Source organism: Phocoena sinus, chromosome 9 (genome assembly GCF_008692025.1).
Source record: "Phocoena sinus isolate mPhoSin1 chromosome 9, mPhoSin1.pri, whole genome shotgun sequence".
NCBI lineage: Eukaryota > Metazoa > Chordata > Mammalia > Artiodactyla > Phocoenidae > Phocoena > Phocoena sinus.
The window spans coordinates 79,041,393-79,062,938 of record NC_045771.1 but is presented as its reverse complement, the minus strand read 5'-3'; the positions used below and the strand labels follow the sequence as shown (position 1 = coordinate 79,062,938).

The 21,546-nt window shown below is 36.2% G+C and overlaps 1 protein-coding gene across 1 annotated transcript in view; it reads right to left on the bottom strand.

Moving 5' to 3' along the window:
• SEMA3D (semaphorin 3D) overlaps positions 1-21,546 on the bottom strand; it is a 138,503-nt gene that overhangs the window by 21,202 nt on the left and 95,755 nt on the right. The window contains exons 11-15 of the mRNA XM_032644025.1: positions 19,382-19,526; positions 8,313-8,535; positions 6,142-6,230; positions 4,261-4,302; positions 1,726-1,883 (exon numbers count right to left, since the gene is read on the bottom strand). Of these exons, the coding sequence (XP_032499916.1) occupies positions 1,726-1,883; positions 4,261-4,302; positions 6,142-6,230; positions 8,313-8,535; positions 19,382-19,526 (657 nt within the window). The remainder of the gene's footprint in view (positions 1-1,725; positions 1,884-4,260; positions 4,303-6,141; positions 6,231-8,312; positions 8,536-19,381; positions 19,527-21,546) is intronic.

Here is a 21,546-nt window from a genome sequence, read left to right as displayed (position 1 = left end):
TAAATGAGCATTCTTGTTTTTTAGGTTCTTGAAAAGAAAAGCACTCCCCAAAGACTAACTAGGGTGAGTATATTCTTTGTCAAAAACTATAACAAAAATCTTGTGACTTTTTACTTTAAACTTGAAATAATGGTATCTCCCCACTTACATTTAATTCAGAGATTTCAGGGAATATAAAAAGGTCTTGGAATAATAGTATCTGTTTTTGTACTATACATTCAATCTGTGACCACTAGAATTTGCAATTTGACAAATCAGTAAACATTCCAAAAACTAAAAGTGCATATGTACTAGCGGGACTAACATATGCTCACCTGTTACCTTATTTTGTTAAGACCTAAAGATGAAAAAAAAATACCACATACAATTTGCTGACATTTTACGTAGAATAAAATATACTTTGGGCAATACTTTAGAAAATAGTGTTACTATAAACCACACTTTAAAATAATGATATTTTAATATACTCAGCCACCATCAGTCATATTAATGAGCATTCAGGGTGTTTCCAATAATTTTGCTATTGAAAACTGTGCTGAAATGACAATCAAACATATAATTTGTGGTACTTTTTTGCCCGTGTGTGTAAAATAAATTCCTAGCTGGGTACTGTTGGCCCAGAATAGCATTATTTTTAAGAGCACATAAAGCAAGAAACTACAAACAGCAGGATGTAGTCGGATATTTAAGCATATCTGGGTGGCAGAAATTGGTCAAGTTGGAGTAAAAGCAAAATTATACAGAATCACTGGGATGTGCTGTGGGCTGTATATAATCTACACTGTTACAAAAACATTTATACATTATTTGTAAAACAGTAACTACGAGTATGTACATATTTATAAATAAGGGAAGAATATACAAAGGGTAGAGTAGTAAAGAAAGCAAACTTTTCATGCTTTTAGACAAAGATGAAGAAAAAGGATATAAACAATTTATCAGAATTTTTTCAAGCTCTGAAACCAAGGGTTATGGTCAGTTAAATCCATGAAACCTGTAACCTGCCTTCATTAGTCAAGCTTGCTTTAATTGTTGCTATAAAAACCTGCGTGTCCTCCAAGCCTAAGGTAACCTAAACAGGATGTTTGCCCAAGTTGTTTAGGAACTTGGAGTCAGCTGTGTTCAGTTTGAGCTCTAGCCGGTTTAGACTGGTTAGGACCACTCACCCTCCCCCTGGGCATGTGGGAGTGTCCAGTGACCTTTTGACATCAGAGGCCAAAAAATCCACAGCTCAGAGCAGGCATTCCCAGGAAGAAGCTTGTAGCTTAGTTTCATCTGCTTAGAACGATGATTACCTCACCTTTTTCTTATCTCCAATTAACCTTCCCCAGGCTCCCCACACCTCAGCTTTCTCCCATAAGTATCCTCAGTCCCTCGCCTTTGGGGAGGCGAATTTGAGACTTGTTTTTCCCATCTCCCCGCTTGACTGCTTCGTGAATAAACCCGCGCCCTGCTGCACATCTTGGCATCTCCACGTTTGGCTTCTTGTGCATCAAACAAAACTGGTTTGGTAAGACTTCCACATTTCCGGATTTCAGAACATTCTGTTTTACCCTCCTTCAAAATTTAGCTGTATGAAAAACGCTAAAACATTTAGATTGTGATATTCCTACCACAGACCATGTTCTCTATATGTTTTCTCTTTAAACTACAAGAGAAGGTATTCGTGTAAGATATTCATTGTGTGAAAAGCAAGGCTTCATCTTAATTTGATGTGCCTCTCACCTTTTCGAAGTGGGTGCATAGCGAGAGCATGCATTTCCATCCCAGGCACAGTAGGGGTCTCTGGCAAGACAACAGTCTGCACAAGCTTTCCCATAAGTGTCACATCTGTGCAAGGAGAGCTGAGCCAGTCCATCTCGGGAACCAATGTACAACTGTTGCTGCAAATCAGGCAAAACAAATGCATTAGAAGGCATCTTTCAGACGAGTCTTAAGAACTTCCCTTTCTTGAATACCACATCACAGACCTAAATCTGTCTCCTCGGGTGCCCTGCCCGTTATAAACACTTGCACAGAAACATAAGGGAGAGTAAGATAAGTCGGTCTTCTGTCCCTGGTTGGATGGTGGTTTGAAGATGATGACACAGAATTGGACGGCATTCTAGAGAGCTAGAGTAACCTTGGCAGTAATTTAAGAAGGTCAAAAACCAGCTGCTAGACTGAGGAATTAAGATGTCAGATTCTTTCTTAGTAATTGAAAATACACTCTGGTAGATTATATCAAGCACAGATGCTATAGGCAACACTGATGGGTCTTCTCCTGCCATGGCTTCTTATATAAGAGTTGACTGAAAAGAGGTTTCTGAAAAACTTTCCTGTGATCTTAACTAACCATTTCATTTGTTAATGAATTACGGATCCCTGAAGGAAGTTGAGTGATAAGTGAGAGAGAAAGTATTTGCTGTCACTGTGAAGAAAGTATTAAGGAGGTTTGTGGGATGCTGTATCACACGTGAAAGCCTGCAGGATACTGACAAACTCAGCAAATAGAATCACATTTTGAAAATAAGTCCTGAAAATAATGCACTGCTCCCTACATGTATTCACTTGAGGGTATGTGGTGGAGGCAGAGGGAGGGATGATAACAAGTGAATAAGCCATAGTCTGTGCCTTCAAGTAACTTACGTTCAAGTCTAGTGGACATGCCAAACTTTAAATGGAGGGGGAAAAAAATCTGAGAAATAGATATTGGCGCAAATAACATACACGAACTCCACCTATAGAAATCTGTCTTACACCCCTACCACCCACTTAAGAACTCCTGGAGGCTAAATGTGGACTTTGTTTAGTATTTTACTATATAATTCTCTAGCGTTTGATACCAGTAAGACTAAAGCCTCCTTGAAAGTCTCTTCCCTTTCTCCTGTTCTCCCTCCTTATTTCTGCCTAGAGTTCTGTCTCTTCCCTTTCTCCTGTCTCCCTCCTTATTTCTGCCTAGAGTTCTGTTTCCTTTGATGATTCCTTCCTTAGCCTTGAACATTGGGTTTCCCTCTTTGCGATTCTCATCTTTACTCTTCTTCCTGTACAAAGGCTCAGAGTTATTTTGAAAACAACATAAACACGCACACACTGATTCCCCTAAATCTAGTCTTCCTACCCTACCCTGACCAAGAGACACCATCCCAGTCGCGCCCAGCACGAATCTGGGAGTTGTCTTTGGATCTTCTTTCACTCTCACTCCGTCTGCCACCTTATCTCTCCGTTCTCTTACAGGGCGCTCTCAAATCCATTTCCGCCTTGCTCTGCACTGCCCCTTGCCTTTTCTCAGTCCTTATCATCTCCTTCCTCGATGACCTGTAAGTGTCCTTACCGTTTCAGCTGGCTTCACCCTTGTTTTCCGGTAACCCTCACCTCCACCCCAGGACTCAATCCCTCTTCCACACTGCCACGCCAGGCTGCTCTCTCTAAGAGGAAAATCTTAGCATGACACCCGCCTGCTTAACCTCTTTAAAGGTCTTCATTGTCTTGGATAAACTTGTTAAACTTCTCAGGAGGGCATCCATGCAAGGATGTGTCTACTCTTCTTCTGTCTTACTTCCCCAGGTTCCTTTCTAGCCTCCTTGCCCCTTGAGTGCAGCTATGCTCTCCGCTCCAATTGTACACAAACTTATTAGAATAAGTTCGAGTCTTTCACTCTTCATGCCTTTTCAAAGGGCCCTCTCTTCTACTCGGTATATGCTTCCCCGTCCCATCCTTCTTTTTATTTATCTGGTTACCTGCAGCATCCTTCATAGCTCGAGTTGCCGGTCTCTCCCGCTCCCCTGGCTCCCTTTTACACCAGTTCGTCTCCTCTCTGTTTCCCCAGAACGTGGTTCCATTCTTGGTCTACTTTGTTAGCACGCTCCTTTGCCTTCCAGCTCCATGTGACTGTTGGGCTGTTTGCCATTGCAGTCCATAGTCTAACTCGTAGACTCGCTGATTAAAAACCATCTTTAATGTTTAGGGCTAGTATTCTACATGAATTACTTTACAGCCTTGACAGAATGACATTCTCATGAGACTAGGAAAGTGAGCTCAATTTTCAAGAGCCAAAGGAAGGGGAGAATGTATTATTCAATTAATGGAATTGGGTCCCCTGTCTCCTAAGGCAAGGCAGAAACAATGCCCTATAATCAGTTATAAAAGAAACAAATAATCTAAAGCTTTTTACACTGTTTATAATTTAACTTCTAAATTCAATGAATTTTCCTTAAAATAAACTTTGATGCAAACAATCTTTCTTTTGTGGCTAATTTTTACAGAAAAATTAGAAAGTACCTGCTTCAGAGACAACTCCATGTTCAAGATGATTGATGAATGCTGAAAATAAAATTTAACTATTAATAGAGATAATCATGAACAGTCTTTTAGAGTAGCCAATATTTTGTTTTATCGTGTACCAAGGATAATTGGAGTAAACTTCAAGGCTCTGTTATAGAGAGGAGAAAAAGATCTTAATGTTTGCTATTTCCTTCCCATGTGTAGTGATTCAACCTTAATAAAAATTATCAAAATAGTTATTTTTAAATCTTATTAAAGAAAAATTACCTAAATGTATGAGGAGACACTCTGCACTGAAAATTGTTCCCGGTGACCCACAAGGTTTCTCCCTCTTCTGACTCTGCTTATCTTAACTGCTTCCATATAATTCAAACTAGTGTTGACAAGAACATCTCCATAATTATTTATTGCCTCTTTCTGCTTACTTAGATCAGTAGTTCAAAAACTTGTTCAAGTAGTAAAATTCTAAAAAGTCACAGTGCTTCTTGTGGATGGGCATATTCTTTATAAAACACTGCAAGATACGATGCACATGGTTTCACAACATGAAAGTTTTATGTGTAGAAAACAAGCCTCTATGCGTGCAATACAAAATTTAAAACATGAACACAAAAGCTGCCAAACTAAAAAGGATGGAATGTTTAAGCATTTTTTAATCTATCGTCTGTGTCTCTCTCTCTATATATATGACTATTCATTTCTCACTAGCCAATATTTACTAAGCAATAAACACAAGCAGATATTAAAACTTTAAGAAAATATACGAAAAAAATGAAAAGAAATGTTAAATGAGAGAGTTCTATCCAATAACTTTTTTTATGAATTAAGCAAACAGGGTCATTATTTAATCTTAACAGTGGAATCCAAACAATTCCTCTTGGTCAGTAATAACCGCTGAGTAGACTTAGTCTGATGTGCCTCTGTGTATTATGGAGGCTTTATTTTTGCCCTCTGGGTTCGCACTTATATTTGACATTGGCTTTTCCCTCAGGAACTACCCACGACTTTGTTTCTGGTAGATTCCAGAGAGCAGGTCTTGTTCTTGTTAACTCCTGGACCACTATTATCATCACAATGTAAACAGGATCCTGCGGAACCCAGTCTGTTAATTAACTTGAGCCCCTCACAGCAGAGAGCTCTACTCTCTTTTAAGGCAATAGAAGTTTACATGGAAACAGTCTATTTTAATAAACTGTCTCAACAAAAAATGGTATAAAAGACAGCATATTTTTTAAAAGCTCTTCTAAGAAATGCAATTTTATTTCTAATTTCATTTTAGAAAATAACTCTAAATTGAATTTCATTGAAGGTCTACAAAGAATGCCACAGTTCAAATTTACTACTGTTAAAAGTCTAAGGACATTCCCCAAATCTGGAGAACTATTATTTTAGATCTACTAACTCTTTTGGTGGTTGAGGGGAATTCAGCATACATAAAGACTTACTATCAAGCAACTTAAAAAAAAAATTCCTTACAGAAATGCAGGGACACATGATTTATACACTCTTCCAGTTTCCTTAAATTCAACTGAGGAAAAATTGAAAAGTGAAATTTATAAAGTAGAAAAGCATCTGGATAGTAAAAGAGACCCTAGGCTTTCATCTACCGTGGTGATTTGTCTGAACATATGCTTAGAGAACTCAGTCATGAGGGGCAACCCAGGAGCCCCAAGTTCAGTGATATTTCTGCAGGGGAAAATGAGTCCCATTCTTAGTTGCTTTTAAAACTTTTTCCTTCGCTTAAGGAAAAGAAAAATAAAGAAGCTAATTGAAAAGACTTCTTCAGAAAGAGTGGTGACGTACTGACACGAACATGTCCTATATAAGAACTGCTCAAGTTCGCCATCGCTTCTCCCGGAACTCTGGCCTAAGTCTTACCTTGAATATGTGTAACTCCTCCAGTACTACCTCTTCCATTTTCCACTTCTCCTTTGAAATGCTGACAACTTTTAGGACTGTTCCAACGTCTGAAAAAATACATTACACATGATCCTGTTGTTTCTACTTCAATGTTTAGTTAAGCATTTTCCTAGCAACCTTCACATGGCTCCCCTCATTTTTTTTTCAATGCCTTTCAAGCAATCAGGTTAAACAAAGCATGCGAGAAGTGAAGCTTAATGTATATGATTCTCCCCTTTTGAAATACTATAGCTTTCAGCTCATAAACACATTTATAAAGAAAATATTAAAAGACACACATTCAGAGTGTATTCCTAACACAAGGAATAGAGATGTCTCCTTTAAAAATTAGTTGAAAGGGTAACAAAAGAGAAACAACATTTTTGGTACTTAATTTAAAAGGTTAAAATATATTAAATTTTCTCTCTCAATGTAAGAAATATTTATTCAGTGCTTATCCAGTTCACCATGAAAGATAAATATATATTTTTTTAATAATCTTAACAAATGTAAGAGAAATCATTGAAGCTATCTACATGGGGGAAGTAGTAGCTCCCTCATAAAATGTATTTTACTTACAGAAATATAATTAATGGGCTAGAAAATAAAATTTTTTCAAATTATTTTAGTTCAATTTAAAAGAACTAAACTATTATCACAAGATTAATCATATATTGTAGTCCACAAGGTGGCATGTTATTACAGAAAGACGATCAAAAGAACATTTTAGAAAAAAATCCCATTTGGAAATTAATGTATAGACTGACTTACACATAAAAATAAATTTAAAATAGTTGCTTTTAAACGTCTGAGCACAGAGGTTGAAGTAGGTTAACATGTATGGGACTATCCTATTTGTACAAAATAGTCTGGATTATTTGTTTTTAAATGACTCTAGGATCTTCGAAAAATATTAAATATATATTTTCTGAACGTCATTATTGAAAATCAGTCTATCTTAGTATCCTCATAATTTTCTAAGTAAAAGTTAGGTAGTGCCACCTAGTGGCTAAATGGCTTTTCTGACCCTGAAATGTTGAAGAACTAGAAATGAGCTTTGGGTGGGCAGTGCAATTAAGGGGCAAGCTCATTAGAATGAATGACTAATTACTTCATGTTTTGACGCTTCAGTAGTAATCTCTGTAGTCTTGAAAGTATTACTTTTTTCCCTGGGCCTTGGTACTACCATCTGCAACATAATCAGGTTTGACAACTGGTGTTCTTAAAGTCCTCTGAGTCTGTCACACAGACGCTTCCTAATAAACCTAACTTTTGTAAAACCAATATATTTTAAAAAATAAAATTATTCTAAAACTGTTTTATAGTCCTAAAAACATTTCAATAAAAATGTCCATTTCTTAAAAACTCATCAAATTTCTATTTCTTTATGCAATGCGTGATCCATCAAATTACCTAACATTATCTAGGATGTAGTGCTTTTGTTTTAATGATACATGTTATCTTTACTACCAATACAATTCACAGGACATTATTAGATATTACTTTTTGTTTTTTGAGATGCACCAAATAAGCGATATTTTTTCCCTTGAAAAAAAAAGGTAATCATTTTATAATTACTGAGTTGGCAGTCAAAAAAAATAAATAAAGTGGGCTCTAATAATGAAAGTGATACTTAATCCAAAAAATTCAAGGACAGGAAAAATAATCACCAAGCAGTTTCTACCTTAAGTTCTTTACAAATTAATGATTAACTTTTTTGAAACCACCATAAGCCACCTAAGTCAGTGATTCTCAAAATTGGGTGAAGGGATCCTTTGGGGTGTGATTATCAAATATCTCTGTAGAGAGAGGGAAATGTGAAGTTTGAAAATAGAGAAGCTTTGCTTTACCTATTTGTTTTAGTCCATAGTCATTCAACAAATATGTATTGAGCACCTCATCTGTAGCAGGCACATTGCAGTAGTAATACAGTAGTATATTTTGAAATCTCACATAACACTAATGGAGGCTGGGAGATATGTATGATCGTCGATTAAAAGCACATGTTATGCAAGTTTAAAAAAAACACTGACTGGGTGTTAGCTAATAGTTACTCATTTTGATTTTGGCCGGTAAACTTTTTTGAGGTTTTTGTTTGTTTAATAATGAAAAAGTCATTTGAAAGAAGGCATAACTTGGCTCTAGCATACCTGTTCCAAGAAACATCACATCGTACTGGCCATCCTCTGCGACAACGTGATCCACCACAATCTGTGTCAGTCTGTAATCCACGTTGATGCGCTTGAATGTTGGTCCTCCCACAACTGGATATACTGATTTATACATCACAGGGTGCCGCTTTATGAAACTGATGACATCGTCTGGAAAATCTCGGGTGGATTTAATCAGTGGGTCATAGGTTTTGCTTGGACACTGAAAAGGAATGAGGAGAGGGGAGTAAAGGCATTGTTCACACATCTGAGAAATTTTCACTTCTAATAAAGTTTTTAAGCCTTACCATTGATAATATTAAAGGAATGGTCACCAGGATCAATATGAAATCACATGTATTGACAGATGTAATTAAATGCGGCTTACCTGCAGTGTATATAAATCCAGTTTTTGATTTCGAAAATATTCTTAATTATTACAATGAAACATTATTCAGCCACACAAAAAATGAAATCTTACTATTTGCAACATGGATGGACCTTGAGGGCATTATGCTAAGTGAAGTAAGTCAGAGAAAGACAAATACTGTATGATTTCACTTACGTGTGGAATCAAACAAAAGAGCTCAAAGATAGAGAGAACAGATTGGTGGTTGCCAGATGTAGAGGGTGCAGGATGGGCAAAATGGGGCAAAGGGTACAAACTTGCAGTTATAAATCCTGAGGATGTAATGTACAGTATGGTGGCTACAGTTACTAACATTGTATTGTGTATTAGAAAGTTGCTAAGAGTAGATCTTAAAAGTTCTCATCACAAGAAAAAAAAATTGTAACTATGTATGGTGACTGACGTTAACTGGACTTATTGTGGTGATTACTTTTCAATATATACAAATTTCGAATTATGTTGTACATCTGAAACTAATGTTATATATCATTGATACCTCAATAAAACATTAATTGTGCACATATTTTAAATCTTTTATCAATGTCCAGTTGGGCTCTTGCTTTTGAAATACTTTTCAGTTGCATAAGCACAAGTAAACATTGATAATTCCAATCCATATCTTTTCTTCCAAGAAGTATGACTTCAGAAAACCAAATACAAAACCCCCATGCTAGATATTTCTTTTGTCTTTTGAACTATTCTCTTCTTGAATTAGCCTCAGATCTCAAAAGACAACTGTCTTTGCTTGTTGGCAGATGGAATGGCTAATGATCATCAAAGAGAACCTTATGAAACAAATTATCATGCTTATTAAAGCTTCTCAATGTTTCTCCAAAAAGATTTCTAAATTATATCCATTTACCTATGTTTTCTAAAGTTCCCAAAGTGAGCTCTTTTCTTGCAAAGGTACATGAAATTTGAGTTGAAATAATTAAGAAAGTGATCTATAAACATTATTTTCAGTTTCCTTTAATTAATGTAAAATTTCACTTTTAAATTAAAACCATGATTGTTAATAAAATGGAACAAATCAACGTCATAGAATTACTTGTAAAAGAACTTCAATAGTTTGATATCATAATTATCTAGTTTTTCATAACTGGCGTGAAAATTTACTGTGAGCAAGTCAACAAGTCTTCCCCGAAAGGATCTGTGGGGAAACCCTCAGGGAATTTTTCACTTCTGTCTAAAATCCGCTTCCTGTGCGCCTTTTGACATCCACTAATTCAGTAGTTAGCATACCCTGCCCCCTGGTGGTAAAAGTAAAAAGTTCACACTGGTATGAATTCAATGTGCCTCTCTCCAAAAACATGAAAAGGGAATTACTTCATAAATCCCTTCAAAATATTACTTCAAATATCTCCCCTCCCACATACTGAATCTATTTTATGATTTTATTATATTGTAATTTAGTAAGTTATCTCAGAGAGAACAATGCTGTTACCACATTTGAATTCTTAATTGGCTAATACATTCTCTTGGAATGGAAAAGTTTAGCTGGATGATGCAGGCATAGAAAAGAAAACGAGTAATATTAAGCAAAGTTTATAAGAAAGTGCTGCTTTCTCCCTGTTTTAGTTTTTAGACAAGTTGAAACATAATCTCCACTGAACTGAGCCACTTATACCCAACACTAATTAGAATCTCGTCAAGGCTCGAAATTGTACTTCTCAAAGCATTCACAAGCGTCATTCTCAAGGAACTAAAGATACTGGAGTTAGTCACAATAAATGACCCTGACCTCAAATTTACAGCAATAAAATCATAATAGCTCACTAAATTACAAGAATTAGCAAAGAAGTTGTACTTTAAAAAAAAAATCTGTTAATAATTTTCTATAAATAGCTTGAGAATATATTTATCTTTCATAAGAATCTTGCATGTGAAAAGAAACTGATCTTTTCTTGATCAGTTTTATTGACTTGTCCCAGGTCTGCACCAAAAAGGTTAGAAATGTCCTGGAATGTTAGCCATTTGGTACTTACTGATCATATTCCTAGCTGGATGTTGGTCTAAAGATCTAAGACTGTATCTTCAGTCATTGTTTCTAGCACTTTGCTTTCAGCCAAGTGAAATCTGTCAACTCAGTAATGCTAGGAACCCTATATTAAGTAGATTAAGCTGTAACTCAAAATGGATACGGAGCTCAAATGATACAAAGCTCTTGCCCAATTACAGGCTGCATGTTTGAGACTCAAAGGCCATTCATAGTGGGCTTATAGCTTATAATGCCTGTGGTACTATCTGGTGGGTCTATTATTAAAATCAAAGCAAATGCAAGATTTCTCCCTGCGTTACATTTTTGAAACAGCCCTCCAACCTAAGAAAAACATCTCTTTTGACTTTGTAGCTATAATCATGCCGTAGCCAGTATTTCAAAGGAAATAACATCGTGCCCTTCAAGTCAGTTTTTTATGTCAAATTTTCAAACCATAAGAAATTTTAATGTGAGAAAGGATAGGTGAATGAAGCTAGGAACATTCATCAAAGAAACAAACGTGATAATTTTCCTCATTGTTCACCTCTGACAAAGAAGTTTAAGTGTAATAAAATCTAACAAAAAAAGAAGAGAAGGGAAACCTGGCTTCTACTGACTGTTATAAAATGATCTTTGAAAATGTTTTTTTTTTATATGGCAGCTTTTCCTCATGGCATGCTGCCAGTGTTTGGATAAGATCTTTATCCTCTAAGTTGCTGTGTGTGATCTCTCTGGTCTGCGTCTCCACTCTGCTTTCACAAATGAAAGTGATTTGGTAGAGATACTCCCTGAGGTTTAAGATAGTACAGTTTGAACCAAATATTAAAAACCAGTGGAATTTTTCCTTTGATATCATAGCTGCATCTCACACAGATCTAAAAATAACTTGGGATGCCAAGTATCTTATGCAGGTAAATGGAAAGTAGGAGAGAAAAATTCCATAAAGGAAAAAGAGAACGCGTGGGGGAAATGCTACATCTAAATAACCATATTCAATTATTTTCCTTGCACAAATCCTAGAAAACTTTCCTATTGCAGCTATACATCACAGGTATTAAAAATCTAACGAATTTTTCCTCTGTATGTATGTACTTTAAGTTCTACCTGCTGACTCAGTCCATCTGAATATACTGTAGAGGGCAATTTATTTCTGCTTCCAGCTTTCTAACATTTGTCTGACTTGCATCACTTTAGCTCCTGTGACTGTAAGAAATAAATCAGGGAACTTATCTGTGTCTCCACCTACTGTTTCAAAAAACTCTAAGACAGTTTAAAATATTAAGGGAAAAAAAAAGAGCGAGCTATTACCAAAACTCTGAAATGTCCATATGTTGCTGGAAACAATACCAGCACAAGAGCAGAAGAAAAAAGGACCTGCCTAGGCAGCTCTGAGATGAAAGGGTAAACCCAGCGGCAATAAGCCCTGGTTGCATGCCTGTCTCCCAGGGCTGGCTGCCACCCTGACTAGGTGTGATCGTGTTATGCTTGGCACATCTGCGTGTTTGCAGAGGGCCTTCAGTCGTGCAGTGGGAAGCAATGGATAAGAGGAGAAAAATGGGTTTTATCCAATGAGAGAACTTTGCCCCTTGGCAAGGCCCCAGACAGCTGTTACAAGTTTTCTCCCCCTGCTGCTTCGAGCTATTCTCTACAGGTTGCAGTTTCCTTTTAAACAAATCAGAGGGGTGATCAGTGCGAGGGAAGACATGGCATGAGGCACAACTGAACCGGGCTTTCATTTTTAGCAAAATGGGAAAAATAAGCTAAATGTGTAAAGAAGTCTCATTTTTATTTATAAAGTAAAACACGCAAATTTAATAGGTGCCATCCTATCCCCCTACTTATTCCTCTAAGTCAGTTTATAACATATATGGGCAAAGAAAGATGCTATATTCAATATGAGATAGAAGGGCCAGAGATATAAATATACAGGTAAGTCTATCTTCTTTTGAAGGTTCTCTTTGTTTTAGAAGAATTTCTATACCAGAAAAATGAAAACATGACTGAATGGAGTAAGTAGCCTGGGATTTGGAGAACCTCATTTTAAAAGCAAATGTTGGCCCTATGGAAAAGCAAGCTGAAATCCAGTTGAAGAGATTGATTTATTTGAATCAGCTGCCTTTCACCATTTGGGAGAAACACAGCCTATATACAGTTAAAGGAAAATGGTAGAGATGTTTTGTCATACACCCTTAGAAACTTGGAGTCAGGAGGCCCAGATTCTACTCCTGCCTCTGCTTCTCCTTTCTAGAATCAAAAACCTAGAAGGGGGGCTTCCCTGGTGGCGCAGTGGTTGAGAGTCCGCCTGCCGATGCAGGGGACACGGGTTCGTGCCCCAGTCTGGGAGGATCCCACATGCCGCGGAGCGGCTGGGCCCGTGAGCCATGGCCGCTGAGCCTGCGCGTCCAGAGCCTGTGCTCCGCAAGGGGAGAGGCCACAACAGTGAGAGGCCCGCGTACCGCAAAAACAAACAAAAAAACAAAAAAAACCCTCACATTTTGGCTATAGTGAATAGTGATGCAAATGAACATGGGAGTGCTAGTCTCTCTTCAAGATCCCAATTTCAATCCATTTGGACAGATATCCAGAAGTAGGATTGCTGGATCATATGGTAGTTCTACTTTTTAATTTTTTGACAACCCTTCATACCATATGTGGAAACAACCTAAATGTTCACTGACTGATGAATGGAATTTAAAAAGTGTCTATAGGGCTTCCCAGGGGGCGCAGTGGTTGAGAGTCCGCCTGCCGATGCAGGGGACACGGGTTCGAGCCCTGGGCCGGGAGGATCCCACATGCCGCGGAGCAACTAGGCCCGTGCGCCACGGCTGCTGAGGCCACATGCCACAACTGCTGAGGCCTGCGCTCCTGGAGCCTGTGCTCTGCGGCAAAAGCCACCGCAGTGAGAAGCCCATGCACCGCAATGGGGAGTAGCCCCTGCTCTCCACAGCTGGAGAGAGCTTGCGCACAGCAACGGGGACCCAGCACAGCCAAAAATAAATAAATAAAATAAATTTTTTTTAAAAAGTGTCTATACATATAGTGGAATATTATTCAGTCTTGAAAGAAAGGAAACCCTACCATTTGTGACAACATAGTTAAACCCAGAGGACAATACACTAAGTAAAATAAGTCAGCCATGAAGGACAAAAACTGCTTAATTCCACATATATATATAAAACATAGTCAAACTCATAGAAGCAGAGAATAGAACTGTGGTTGCCAGGGACTCGGGGGAGTGGAAAATGGGAAGTCATCAATCGGTGGGTATAAAATTTCAGTTACACTGGGTAAGTTCTAGAGAGCTGCTATACAACATTACAGCCTGTAGATAATAATACAGTATTGTACACTTGGAAATCTGGTAAGAGGGTAGATCTCACGATAAGTGTCCTTAACACTACATTTTTTTCAAAAAGTCCTTTCTTCTCACCTTTCTGATAAGAGAATAGTTTAAAAACTGAAGCTCACTTTCAAGTAAACATGTATTCATATTTACATTTATGCATAAATCATAAAAACTCCTTATCAACACAGAATGAAACTACAGAGTAAATTTTTAATAATAAATGTCAAAAATAAAATCTTCTGCCTTTACAAATCTTCCCTAGATTTTTTTGCATGATCTCAGTTTGGTTTCTATATCTGACCTGTTATCACTCATTGTATGGTAGATTCTTCCATACTGCATTTCACTTGGAACTTACTACCAAGACCCAGCAGTTCAGTAAGGCCCATCTGAGCGAAATGTAATTTGTTCAGAGACTCTGTTTGGACACCAGAGGGCAGAAGAATCACTTGAAGTGAAGGAATTCAATGTAAGTGAATCTTGTGTATTCTTGAATTTCCAGGCTTATTAACATCGTAGAGTAGTGATATCATTGTAAGGCTAGGAGTTTAGGTTTGACTTTTTAATCACAGGAAGTACAGAAGTCTGTCAAACTAAAAAAATTAAGTAGCTATGGCACACAGAAAGTTCTAATGTTTATTTACCGGAGTGATAATGTCAACAGAAGGCACTGCTGGGAGAACAACTGAGAATTTAACCTCCATAGCAACATGGATGAGAAAATGTAAGTGCAAAGGTGGTGTTTAAAATAATCTATTTAAAATGTTTAACATAAGTGGAAAGTGGCTTTTAGAGTAAAGATCCTGACATTTCATAGAAAGCAAATTATTCAGCAATGCTTTGATTAAAGTAAGATGTGTTCCCCTGAATTACAATAAAAGAAATGCCAAGTGCAATAAGGCTTCAACACTTCACTATTATTTTTGTAGAGAACAGACTGATCTCTGGAGAAACAATGTAAGGTTCTGTTTGGTTGTTTGATTTTATCACTTTGAAGGCAGAATGGCATGGGGGTTAATGGCATTTGATTTGGAGTTACATGGCTCTAAAGTTAATACTAGTCTCACCACTTTAAAAACTATGAGACCATAAGCATGTGCTTATCCTCACTGGCTTTTTCTATTTATTTTTTTAAATTGAAGAACAGTGAACTTACAATGTTGTGTTTGTTTCCGGTGTACAGCAAAGAGATTCATTTATATCCATATGTGTGTGTGTATATATATATATATATATATATATATATATATATATGTATATATATTATTTTCTCAGAATCCATTATAGGTTATTACAAGATATTGAATATAGTTCCCTATGCTATATAGTAGTACCTTATTGTTTATCTATTTTATATATAGTAGTGTGTATCTGTTAATCCAAACTCCTAATTTATCCCTCCCCCCTCTTTCTCTTTTGGTAACTATAAATTTGTTTACTATGTCTGTGAGTCTATTTCTGTTTTGTAAATAAGTTCATTAGTATCATTTTTTTAGATTCCACATGCAAGTGTTATCATATGATATTTTTCTTTCTGTCTGACCTCACTTAGGATTATAATCTCTGGGTCCATCCATGTTGCTGCAAATGGCATTATTTCATTTTTCATGGCTGAGTAATATTCCACTATACATATAATATAAATCCCACATCTTCTATATCCATCCATCTGTTGATGGACATTTAGGTTCATTGGGCTTTTTCTTATCCATAAAATTGGGATAATAATATCTACACCATTAAGTTGTCTGTAAGAATGTACAGATAACATGAGTCCTTATTACTGTGTCTGGATCATAAGATGGGTTCAGTAATGGTTTTTGACTAAAATTTCTGAGCTGGAGGTTTGTAAGACTCTTAGCTTCACTTAAACAAAAATTACTACAATTAGGCTGCTTAAAACAAAACAGAACAGATGAGCATGTCAGGAGAATATGTAAAAATAAACGCAGTTAATTTTAGGTAGAGCATTCAGTAGCATATTAATCAGGTGAATTTAGGGGATAGGTGAGTATTAGCGAATATCAAAGAATAAAGGAAAAAAGACTGCTCAGAAAACTTCAACATCCCTATTCACTCTGCCATGTTTGGTGATACGATATTGAGAAAATTATTATTCTGGGCATAAGTTTCCTCCTCTGTAAAATGAGAGTGAATTATGCTGTGTCTCTCATCCATTCCGGTTCTTAGATCCTCAAACTTAACAAGAGTCATTACTTGATACACTGCGAAATATAATTTCAGTGATTAAATGACGGAGTTGTTTAAATGGTAACCTTAGTTTATGAAAAGCTTATTTGTGTAGCAGATTTTCATATCAGATAGATGATATTCCTAACTTCAGCACCAGCCCGCCAAATATAAAACATAATGTGGAAAATCTGACTAAGCATTGTATGCAACTAAAAGGTAAGAGATCACTGAAAACGTAAAGAATTAAGGAAGCCAAAGGTTACACATTTACATACGATTTTAGACATTTTCAAATGTGGTCACAGAGATTTCAAAGAGAGTACAGAAGTAGCTAGTTACTTCGAAATAACTGATACCCTTTAGTTACGGTAGCTTTCTCGATACTCTCGCAAACCTTTCAGGGGGAGTGGTTATCACTATTCTTACAGAGAATCAATTGGAAAAAGATGGTAAATAAAAATTTTTTTTAGTATCTCAGTAATATTATTTTACATAAATAATTTTTTATAACTGGCTTATCTGGTTGCTCCCCATCTAAAACCAGTGTAGACACAATCTGAGTTTAGTTCAGAACAAGAAAGAATGCCGCTTTTAAGTGAAACTATAAAGCAAGATAAGTAATCCCTGACAGTAACTAGGATATATTTTTCTTTCCCTAAATTCTATAAAAGAACATAATGTACCTGATCAAAGAGTGTTCTAACAGAGTCTTCCTAAGGGGGACTTTGTCTTTCTGTCTCAGTTACCAACAGTGGCCCGAGGATGGGCTACGGATTAAAGATTGGTTACGAGGCATAATTCTCAAAGCTTGGCTTCAGATGCGAATGTGTTTACACATTTACAAAAGCATAGGAGAATAATGATGTTTAGAAAGGATAAAAGAATAATTTTGTTAAATAGCACTTCCTTATGCCTGATGATATTTTTCCTTTTATCTAAATTATTAAAAAGAAAGAAAAGTATTTTTGGTAGTTTGGATACAGCTTATTCCCTAGATAATTCTGAACTCTTCAAGAAAATATCTACAGTGTAAACACTTTGTATTTTGAGTACTCCAACAGCAAAGGCTGCTCTGTTTAACATAAGGAGGTGCTTCTTTCCTTACTGATGAAAACCCTCCTCACTGACATGTATGTTTTACTATTCGGGGGTCACATATCAGAGAAGTGCCCGTGTTCTTCCAAGCAGAGTCATGTAAGGTGGGAGTTTGCCTTTAGGCTCCCATGACATTCACAGGTCTCTCAGGAACGAGCAGGGAAGTGGTGACAGCAGCCACCTCTGCAGCATCTCCAGTCTACACTGTCAGATGTGATCTGGATGTATCGGCAGGTGGTCATTTTGATAATCAGCTTCTAGCATTATAAGAATCCACTGCTGTATATAGGTAGGGAAATAATTTTCTGTAATGAATGTAGGTGATTTCAGTCCCAGATTCTTTCTCATGTAAATCCAGATAATTAAAGATTTGTTTTTAATGGCCTGAATGGTCACAGTCTTTATTTTTTAGAATAAACATATGTAGAAACAACTCAGAATATGATAGTCTCTGGCACTTAATCCCAGAATTCTAGTATGGTCAAATTTCCCCAGCTAGAGAACCCTGTGAAGTTTTATCAGCCTCCTCAAACAAAAAACAAACAAACCAAAAAACTCAAACAACCTTCACACATATAATCATTGTAATATACTATGTATATTCAGTAAAAGATCTTCCATTGAAGGGAAAAACAGATATAATTTAACATAAAAAGTTTTTAATGTAGCATCAAAGTACAAGGACTCAGAGCTTGGACTCTACCAACAAGGTATCTGGGTTTAAAACTCAGTTGCATCACTCACTAGCTTTGTGACCATGGGCAAGTTACTGCACTTACCTGTGCCTGAGATAGCTCATCTGTAAACTGGCATTAATAATAATAGCATTTGCTTTATAGAGTCATTATAAAGATTACATTAAGATTTTAAAAGCCTTTAGAAGAGTACCTACACCCTATGTTACTGTTTAAAAAAAATAACAAGTACAGCTTTGATGTTCAAAGAAAATTAAAAAGTGAATATTGAAAATCATAATATTACTTGCAGAAAGTTTTTTCCACCAAAGTTGAGATTATCCTATAATCAGTTCAGAAACATCCCTGAAACATATCGAGGAATTACGAAAGGGAAAATAGACATGGCTGTAAAGTGTGGTTCCCCAAATTTAATCAGGTTACACAACAGGAAGATGAAAAGAGAATTCAGAAAGCCTGGCTACCAGCTGCTTTCTCTTCAAGAACACACATAAGATAAAACTCAGTAGAATTAGATGGGTTACATCAATGATTTTTCTGGGATTTTGGTGACTATTTTGAGCTCTTCGTAGAAATATTCATAATGAATCCTAATTTTTTAAAAGAGGCATTTTACCTTGATATTAGGCCCATTAACTAATTCTAAAATATTTAAATAACAAACTGTTTTAATCACATCAACAAAACAAAAGCCATTTATAATGCACATACAGATTTTAAATCGCAAAGTTTTTCCAAAACAGATGCAGAAACTCTGAAACACATTTCTTACCTGTTTCATTTCTGCTCTAAACATGACTCATGCTATTTGAATAGAATTTTGGACTCAGAGCTTTCTATGTCTTTTCCACATCTAAAATATGCATATAATTCCAAGGTGCAACATAATAAAGAAAAGATAAATGCAGAACAAGAGAACAGATCATTTAAATGAACGATTATAACAGATGTAGTCTTTTTAAGGCAGAAGTGGGGACTAGAAGACTCTTCACTACATGCAGAACTGTATGTGATGAATACTTACTAGCATTTCCTTCTAACTTGGAATATTTGTCATTCTAGATACTAAATCATTTTGTTGATTCTATAGACATGTTGAGGATAAACGCTATATTCTCAGAGTACTGCTCCTTACGATATAGCCCATTGTTTCCTGTAGTATTTAAAATTCTTACTCAAACGAAAAATGTTAAGTTCCAGTGAAGGTCACACATACTAACACATCACTGTAAGTAAACAGTTACTTTAAAACCACAGTGCATGTTGCTGTGGTGAATAGCATAGTTTATTATAATAGGATTAGGAAGAGAATATGGACTTAAAATACTTTGATTATTAAGTACGGATACATACTGTACCAGGTCGGGGATAAGGAATTCTTCCATCATACTGCACCCAACGATGATCTGCACTTTCCTTATGTGCATATGGACCATTAAAAACTGCTCTGATGTCGGCCATGCTATACACACACACAGCAGAGCCTTTGAAGATGGAGCTGAAAGAAAGCAACATGATTCAGTCATTCACTGGTCCATTCAGTGGACATTCACTGAGCACATGCTATAACCAGGTGCTGTGGACACATTTATTCGGGACATTCTATCTGACAGGTGCGGCAGACAAAATGTGTGTATGTCCTCAAGGAGCTTACAGCCAAGTGATCCTGAATAAGTTTTGATAACACTTTTATTACAGGTAATTATAGTAAACTAAGCAAGTACACAGACGGGTACCCAATACAAGGCTGTCTGGTAAGTTTTCAGGGAGTAGGTAGCATCTAAATTGACATCTGACGGGCAAATAGGAATTACCTGGAAAAACTGGAGGATAGACGGGAATATGCAGGAAAGAGTATTATATTTATTCACATGCTCTTGAATTTTACTTGAAGTTATTATAGCATAATGCATTCTAAAGAACTTATAAAATCAGAAGTTATATTACCTACTTTTTAAAAAAAGGAATATTTAGATATATAAATAATAAATATTTATCTTTCTTAAAGTGAGTGAATGTCCATAAATACTGGCTATTAATGATTTCCTCATATAATTTTTATTAATTTTAAAAACTGAAATAATCTTTTTGCTCCTTTTTGAATATCTGAGTTAATGTATATAACTTATCTGATGCTTAAAATTAATCATGATTACACAGTAAGGGGGCACATCTAATTAAGAGGCAGCAAAGCTCCATGGGAATTCAACAAATTTTTGCAAACTAATGATGAAAATTGTTAGCATCAGATATTTCATCTTGGTTTTATTTCCAGAAATTAAAAGGCATTTTCTCTGAATCTAAAATTTTCAGTGATTCCTGTTCTTAAAAACAAGATCCCACTTTTCACTCTAAGAGACTTTAGCACTACACAAATGAGTTTAGGATTCACTAACATGAGTAACTCAATCATTAATCATTCTTGGAATGACATTAATGCGAAGCATCAGGAGCTGATGGTCAATAGGCAGCTGGGAGAAAACTAGCTGCTAAGAAGGGAAATGATGGCCCCATAAAAATCATATGACCTGCCTATGATACTTTAAAGGAACGACGCATCATGGTGTTATTGCAGATTAATTACATCTTCTCATTGGACCAAGGATGTGACTTGCATCCTGACATTACCTCAGTCTTCAGGGCAGCATTAAAAATAAAATAATGAAGTACACCAAGAACAAAGAGCTGACTTGTAACTTCACACTCTGGGTGGGCAAAAACTCGATAAGAGAAAAAGAGAACTTTCTTGCAGCTACATTTCTTTGGCACACATCTATGTCTTGTGAGTGAAACACACAGTGACTTTAAAGAAAATTCTGTGAATGGAAAGATGCCAAGAGAACCAGGGCTGAGATACTTGACTTGAGTAACTACAGGCACGTGGTCTTCCTGCACCTTTTTAGTTCAGATATAAATTAGCAGAAACATGGAGTTCAAAATAGCAGCTTCTTAGGATATCTTCTCTAGTCTCATATTTAAATATTTCCACTCTAATTTTATAATTAACCAAATAGTATTTTGTGTTTGATACATTCTGAACCAATAGTACATTTGACTTTATCCATAAGGTATTGTGAACTAAATGACAGTAATATCTCGGAAAATAAGTTATAATTTTCCCACAAAATATTTTAATAATTTATTCAAAAGGAGGCAGTTAGGACCATTTGTCTAATACTAATGCCAATACTGCCAATTCCTCCAATACTGATAGCAATATACATTGATAATGACTGATAGCAGCGCTATGGAAAAAGTGAAAAGTATTTCAAAGAATGTAACACAGCCAGTAGTAGGTAACAAGAATAAAAGTGCACTTGGAACAGAGTCAAATGTAAGTTAATGAATTAAATAAAATTAATATTAAATAAGATTAAGTGGGGGTTCAAATATTCTTTGAGAAAGCTTCATGGCTGCTAGGACAACTTTTAAGGAAGTGACAGAGCCTCAGTGCCAAGTACAGGCCAGTATTATGCAGAAAGAAGACAAGAATACAGGCGTAGAAATTAGGAAGATAC